The sequence below is a fragment of the Chrysochloris asiatica genome, unplaced genomic scaffold (genome assembly GCF_000296735.1).
Source record: "Chrysochloris asiatica unplaced genomic scaffold, ChrAsi1.0 scaffold00014, whole genome shotgun sequence".
Classification (NCBI taxonomy): domain Eukaryota; kingdom Metazoa; phylum Chordata; class Mammalia; order Afrosoricida; family Chrysochloridae; genus Chrysochloris; species Chrysochloris asiatica.
Window position 1 is genome coordinate 13,168,073 of NW_006408532.1, and position 7,572 is coordinate 13,175,644.

Here is a 7,572-nt window from a genome sequence, read left to right on the forward strand (position 1 = left end):
GGGTCTAACCGAGAGACAACCAAGTTATCTGAGCTTCAGGAAAGCTGAAAGTGGTGTGTTAGACTCAAAGATTACATTTGGCCTCATATTGCACAGGTTCAAAGGATGAAACCATTTGGGGGAAAGGACAAAATTAAAGCTGCTGAGGAACGCGAACTGGCCCTTGGATTAGTGCACTGCTAGGTATAAGACAGGTCTGGGGGCAGGCCAAGGGGAAGGTTAAGAGGCATTTCAATGTCAGATCCAAAAAGCGTTCTGCACTCAGTCAACTGTCAAAAGGACCCCATCCTATTTCCATTGCATGAGCTAGCCACTCAGACCCTGGAAATAGGGAAACTTTGAAACGTGCACTCACACCTCCTGTTCTATGCCAACATAGGAAAGTTAACACTGATTGACAATCATCCTTAGCTGTGTTCATGATGAGTCTCATTATAGTCCATGATATGAAGCTGTCCAACACTGTCTGGGTTTGGGGGAGATGGGTGCGGGCCATCTAGGTTCAGGGGAGTCTTGGCTTCCACACATGAGTCTTTGCCCAGTTCTGTCTTCAGGGTCTCAGAAAGGCTACTGATGGTCATGCCGTCCTCATCACACTGGCTCTCGCTCTTATTACGAAACAACTCTCGAGCCTTCATGCCCAGGAAGCTTTTTGAACTGGGAAGTGAGCCAACGGTCATAGGGATGCTGGTAGAGGGCTCTCCCATGGTAGTTTCCCACCGAAGGCTGAATGGGCCTGCCCTCGGGTTCGGGGGTTTCTCTGGGGTAGAAATCTCACTGCTGCTGCTGCTTCCTCCGCCTCCTCTACTTCCACTACTGCCCCGGGTGCTGCCAGGTCTGGGGATCTTGGTCTCACCATTGTGGCCATAAATCTCTTCATTGTGCCCTAGTATTGAATCGGAGCAGCCGTCATTACAACAGTCAAGCCTATAGGAAAATCAGGGAGGAAACAATGTACTGGTTATTAGAGCATTCTTGTCTGGAAAGTATGCAGTTACACTGACCCTCGCTCACACTGACACTGAACTCTACTAGCCTACTATATATTAGAAAGTAGAGGAGTCAAGCATACCATCCCCTCTAGAGAAACAGAAGTCACTAGTACTAGGGAAACAGAATGGCAGTCTTAAGCATCAACAATTCTTGGGACCATATAAGTAAGTCAGGGTCAAGAAAAAAGAACAAGGAAAACTCATTGGGCAATTTGAGAAAACGTAGGTTAGGACTAGTTTTTTTCTAGTTCTTTCTGATAAGCAGCTTTCATCATTTCTACTTCCTAAAAGGTGTGGCTCTGTGAAATGATGGAGGGTGCTGAGGGCTATGACCCTCTTACCACATCATGACTGCTTCTAACACCCATGTGATGCAGTCACTGTGCTGTCAGCGGTGGCTTAGTCACAAAACCATCGACATCAACTCTGCGTTCCTACCTCTCTTCTGCTGCTTCAGCTGCTTCTGTTTTTTCTTCTTCAAGTTTCTTCAGAAAGCCATCTTTCTCCAATCTGCCATATAAATCTAAGATCTCCAATTCAAACATTTGGGTAATCCTTTTCTGAGCCTCATACCGGCTCTCTGCAGCCTTCAGTTGTTCTCTGCAAGATAAAGACCACCCCCAAATATGGGAAGTGCCCCTTACTGAAGAATACATATCACTGCTAAAGCCCTTCCTGATGTATAAGTTACCTTGCCTGGAGTTTGACATCCTCTAAGTATTTTTTCTGCTCCAAAAATAGGTGATCTTTCTTGGCCAGGTGAGATTCCAGTTCCAAAATCCGTTTCTGAGAGGTATCAAGTCTTTGATTCTGCTGGAGGACGTGGTTTCTGTTTTTTTCTAGTTCTTTCCGATAAGCAGCTTTCATCATTTCTACTTCCTAAAATGGGGTTTAGAGTTAGTGCTTTTAGAAAATTATCGATGCCATAACTGTTTTGAAAATCAAGTATAATAAGCATTGAGAAGACACTTTGGCATACTGTAAATGTAAATATAAACGAATAAATTTCCTGGAAAATCAGCTGGCAATGTAAGTATTAACCTAGTATCTCTTGAAATCTAGCCCTAAGGAAGTAATCGAAAACACAAATCTATATTTTGGTACAAAAATATCATTAAGGTAGCTCGGAACCTCTGCTGGGCAGGCGGGGAAGGGGAGGGGCAGCCATTGACCTAGTGCGGCACTATGGGCTAATTTGATGCCAAGGTCAGTTTGAACCGCAAGTTCAGCAGTTCAAGTTCACCACCAGCTGCTCCTCAGAAACCCGAGACAGGGTCACTATGAGTCAGAACCAACTCGAAGGCACTTAACAACAACAAGCCATTGATCTTATCTGATTGCTTATCCAGAGTTTTGAATTCCACCATGGCCATCACACAATTCCAGGTATTTAAAGTTTGTACCTGCCTAGTGACAGTATTCTCATTTCTAAAGAGATTAATATGCAGATCTGGCAGAGGACGGAAATTAAGTGGTGACCAAATAACTTTGCCAACTACAGTTGATTATTCATCAGTTCCTAAGCAGACAGATGTTGAAGAGTGGACTCCTTAGGATGAAGATGCACCCACAAGTGTAAAGATTGAAGGAGGGAATGGGAATGTGTCAACATAACAGAATGCTTTGGAACAATTGGAACCAGACTATTTTAAGGACATGACACCAAACATAAGGAAAACTCAGAAAATCACTGTTAAGAAGAGAGACCCATTCAATGTTGGCAGCCCAGATTGTAGCACTGGTTTCCTTAGTAGATTAGCAGCTACACAAGATATGCCCTTTATTCATCAATCTCCTGAATTAGGTGACTTAGATACCTGGCAGGAAAATACCAGTGCTTGGGAAGAAGAAGAAGATGCGATCTGGCAAGCAGAAGAAGTCTTGAGGCAGCAGAAAATAGCAGACAGAGAAGAGAGCAGCAGAACGACAAAGGAAAACAATGGAAAAGGAAGCACAGCGGCTAATGAAGAAAGAACAAAACAAAACTGGGGTGAAACTTTCAAAACGAAGAGTTTCTGTTCTTTAAAAATTAATGCCAGTAGGAGATACCTAAGTGCCACAACCCAGGCAAGATGTGTGTGGATGAAAGCATAGTTTCGGCATACAAACATGCTGCCTGACTTTAGTGCATTCGTCAGGTCACCCGGCTCACTCAATTCACCCAAAGTACTTGGAACTCTTGTGGCCAACAAATATTTGAAGAAACACAATCATTAGTCATTAAAGAGATGCAAATCAAAACAATGATATATTATCTTGCTCCACCATTAGTTGCAAAGTTCCAAAAAGAGACAATAACAAATGGTGAAGACTGGGATTCTCCTACATTGCTGGTGGGACTGTAAAATGGTGCAACCATTGTGAAAAACAGTACGGAACTTTCTCAAAAAGCTGGAAATAGAAATACCATATGACCCAGCAATCCCTCTACTTGACACATGTCCTCAAGAAATAAGAACTGTGACACGAGTAGGTACCTGCACACCCATGTTCACAACAGCCCTAGTCACAACAACATAAAGATGGAGATCGCCCAAATGTCCATCAACAAAAGAATGGTTAACCAAACTTTGATACATACATGTAATGAAATATTATACAATGTTGAAGAATCCCAAAGAATTTGCCAACACTTCACAACATGGATGAACCTGGTGGGCATTATGCTAAGTGAAATTAGTTATTCACAAAAGGATAAATATTGCATGAGACCACTGCTGTAAAAAAGACCCATGGGTGATGGAGAAGTTAATAACCACTATGAATACTCTAGTTCCAACTCATTCACTAACATTATCCAAGCCTATTTATAAGGGGCTTTACCACCTTTGGTCATCTCTGATGCTGGCCTGATTGCCAGGACTGAGCCACCATCTGCTGAAATTCAATCCAACATTAAAAGAAGACATGACATGTAAACCAGAACCCACCCACAATCCTGAGAGTAAGTTAACAAGTAATTCCCTATCCTTTTTTGTTGCTGTTGTTGCTACTCTCTTTTTTTAAAGTGGGCAGGGGGAAGTGAAAAGAAACACCTTTAGCACCTACTCGGTAAGCATTATTATTAGGTGCTTTCTCATATGTGTTTTCATTGAGGTATGTTTTCACTTCATTTCAATTTCAAAGCAACCCAACAAGGGGAAACAAACATAACAATGGATGGTGCTGCTTGTATTCCTAGACCAAGGAGACTTGAAAATGGACTTGATCATCCCTCCTCCCCGTCTTTTAGGCAAAGGCAACATGAGATTCATATAGCCATTCTGTATGAATGACATACTTCCTGGATGGTAAGGGATGGGCTTCCTCCAGCCCCAGCATACCTTGGTTGTGTCTGCATGCTTGTTCTGCAGTTGCTCCAAGTACAGCTCGTTGACCTCTCCAAGAACTAACAGCTGCCTGTTCAAGAACTCCATCTGCTGTTGGACTGACTCACTATTTGAGAGCTAAACAAAACATACACAAGCAAAGTGAAAATTCTAACAACACAAAACTAACAAAAGGACATTAAACAAGGAACCTGCTATTTTAAGGTAAGGGGAGAATGAACTGTCCTATGATTTCAAATTTCCTGACATAATGGCTGCAGGCAGAGAGAGGAAGGCACCCAAGAGCAACAACAAAGGATAGAAACGCATTTCAAAATTGTGTTATGCAAATGAGCTCCTCTGGCCACTCAGGGGAAGCTTAGACAAGATGGGCATGTATGGAACTATCACAATAAACTCTATGATCTACTGGGATAAAGGCCCATGAAAAACTCCTCAGTCTTAACTTTTTTAGAGTGTAGTGAACTCCAAAAGGGGAAGAATCACAACTCAAGCACCTGTACACACTTTCGATATTTATGTAAACAAGGTGTTAAGAAAGAGTTCCAAAGGATATACAAAAACCACAATTTAGTCATATAATTTGTTGTGGGGGCTGCCTTGAGCCTTGCAAGATGTTCCGCAACATACCTAGCCTTGCCCACTTGATGCCAATAGCCCCCCACTCCCTTGCTTGCTACAAAACCCAAAAAATGTATCTCCTTTTTGTTAGTGCCATTTAGTTGGTTTCAACTCATAGTAACCCTAAACAGGATTTCTGAGGGCATAAATCTTTGTGGGAACAGACAGACTCATCTTTCTCCCACAAAGTGGCTAATGGGCTTGAACCACCATTGCCAAACATCCCCTTGGAAGACAGAATTGCCCCCAACAGAGACACACAAGTCAATTATCTATCTCGCCTGAAGCAAGTGTTAGTAAGTGGTGTGAGGAGAGAGGAAGGTCTGCCTGATCTCTTACCTTCTGAGAAACCTGACTGAGCAGCAGCTCGGTGTGACACACCTTGTTGTTGGCTTTCTTTAATTCTATCCGCAGTTCTGCAATCATATTCCTGCAGTCCTCCAGCTTTGTCTACCCAAAGAGACGAAGGCATTGTTATGCCAGGTCACAAGTCTATCTGGCCATCAGTCCATACAGAATGAGTAATACCTACTTCCTCAATTGCTCTACTGCCTTTGGGTCACTATGATTTGACTTCTTCATTTTAAAGTAAGTTATGGCTGTTCATGAGTTCCTTATGTTCAAGGGGGGAAAAAAGACCTTAGACTCACAGTTTCCAAACAGTGCACCAAAGCGTCCTGTGGTTACACAACAAACTCACAGATATGCTACAAGAAATTTTAAATTTTTAAGGGAAATACAGAGACAGCTGTCAGACATCATGTGAACTAACAAGCAGGAGACAGTTTGCAGTTTCAAAATTCACACACTTGCTCACTGCCACCCAGTCCATTCTAACTCACAGTGACCGTGTAGGACACAGAAGGTTTCCAAGGATATTTACATGAGAGAGTCTCATCTGCAGACTGTTGGTGGGCTGGAAATGCCAACTGTTCGGTTAGCAGCACAATGCTTAATCTACTGTGCCATATTAGATTGTGCTATATTTGTGCAGACGACATCATATCTTTGCAAAGCTGTGTTTTCAGCGATGGTTGTAATAAAATGCAATCACCACATAAAAATCAATGAAACAAGAAATAAAAGTATCAGCATCCATTCTGATTCCAAGTTCTCAGAAGATGTGAAGTGCCCAACATACATACCTTTCATGAGCAACTGATGTTATTTTAAAATGAAATTGAAAATGTTTCTAATTTAATTTCTATTAAAATTTAATTTAAAAAAAAGTTTATGTGTGTTATTTTTAACAGTTACTAGGTTGTAAAGACACCAGTACTCATTAAACAGTGTGGGTCTACTTGGTACAGGGAACTACTAGATACTTCTAGATAAGGAACATCAGGAAATATTACTGAGTTACTCAGGGTTCAAGAAAAGTTTGGGAACCTTTACCCTAAGTATAATTTATCTGACATTGATGTAGCTGCCATGATATTAGAAAGAAAATCATTTCATTGGAGTTAAGATGATAAGGTGACATCATTTAAGGAAACCATTTTGTTCTTTTCCCATTTGCTTTCCCCACCCTCTCTTGGTTGATTTTGCCTACATTGAGTTTATACCTGTAATTCCTGGCTCTGGTTGTAGAATTCTTCTCGGTCATGTTGCAGCTGTCTGATCTGGCTATGGAGCTGAGTTACCACAGTGTCATGCTGCTCCTGAAGCTGATTGTATCTGGCTTGTTCTTTTTGCAGACTAACCTTCCATATCTGGATATCCTTCTCTTGTAACTTCAATTGATCTTTCTGGCAGAGACCAAAGGTATAATCATTTTAGTTGCCTGTCAACATGGGCAATGATGCTGAAGTTTACTATGTGCTGCAAACATTTCATAGGAATGATCGTAAGTGAACTTGAAACTTACAACTACAGATCTATACTCTGACAGCTCACTACAATTTTACTTGGTTTTAAGATCATGTTTTCCAAATTTCACATTAGGAAACCAACCTCAAATTACTTAAAGAATTTCCCCCAGGGATCAACTTGTTCCTATTATTTTCAAAAGTGCTAGAGACCGAAGGAACAAACAAGATGGCGGATCGGGTGGATGTATAGCAGAGAGCTCCGCCAACAACAACACAGAATACCCGACCCAAGCAGGTTCAGGGGATGATCCCAGAACTCTGAACCGCATATATAGGAATACTTAGAAGGTTGGAAGGCTCACAGCTGGAGGAATTTGTGGCAGAAGCAAGAAATCTATTGCTTTCTAGTTCGGGACGCTCGGCTGCTCCAGGAGCCTCCATTTTGGGTGAGACCATGTAGGGGAAGGATCGGAGCGGCCACAGACGCCCGGCAGAACCAATGAGATAAAGGTGTGGACATTCTTTTCTTTTGGTATCTGTTCACTGGTCCCTTGCTGTCTGCGCACCTCCATTCGGGAGACTATAGGGGTGCCTGAGCTAGTGGGCGCCCCAGCCCCACCCTTGGAGGGTTCTACTATGCATGCGCACAGATCTCCTCGAAATTTAAAGAGATAATTTCCAATTAAAACCAAACGGCCACAGCCGGCCCTGAACGGTTTCAACTAGAATAAAGGACTGGACGGAAATTGTGGAGCAGGAGAAGCAGACAAAAGAGGAAATAGGCCGAAAATTAAATCCTAAGTTATGTCAAAACAGGAA

General features: G+C 42.2%; 1 protein-coding gene and 1 pseudogene across 3 annotated transcripts in view; one reads left to right on the top strand and one right to left on the bottom strand.

Annotated features, from left to right (window-relative positions):
• Window positions 1–407: 407 nt before the first annotated feature.
• TSC1 (tuberous sclerosis 1) overlaps window positions 408–7,572 on the bottom strand; it is a 41,670-nt gene continuing 34,505 nt past the window's right edge. For all 3 annotated transcript variants that reach the window (XM_006834903.1, XM_006834902.1, XM_006834901.1), the window contains 6 exons: window positions 6,508–6,690; window positions 5,282–5,392; window positions 4,316–4,438; window positions 1,684–1,871; window positions 1,431–1,592; window positions 408–927 (listed from right to left, as the gene is read on the bottom strand). In XM_006834903.1, the coding sequence (XP_006834966.1) occupies window positions 408–927; window positions 1,431–1,592; window positions 1,684–1,871; window positions 4,316–4,438; window positions 5,282–5,392; window positions 6,508–6,690 (1,287 nt within the window). The remainder of the gene's footprint in view (window positions 928–1,430; window positions 1,593–1,683; window positions 1,872–4,315; window positions 4,439–5,281; window positions 5,393–6,507; window positions 6,691–7,572) is intronic.
• LOC102814129 lies at window positions 2,358–3,018 on the top strand (annotated as a pseudogene).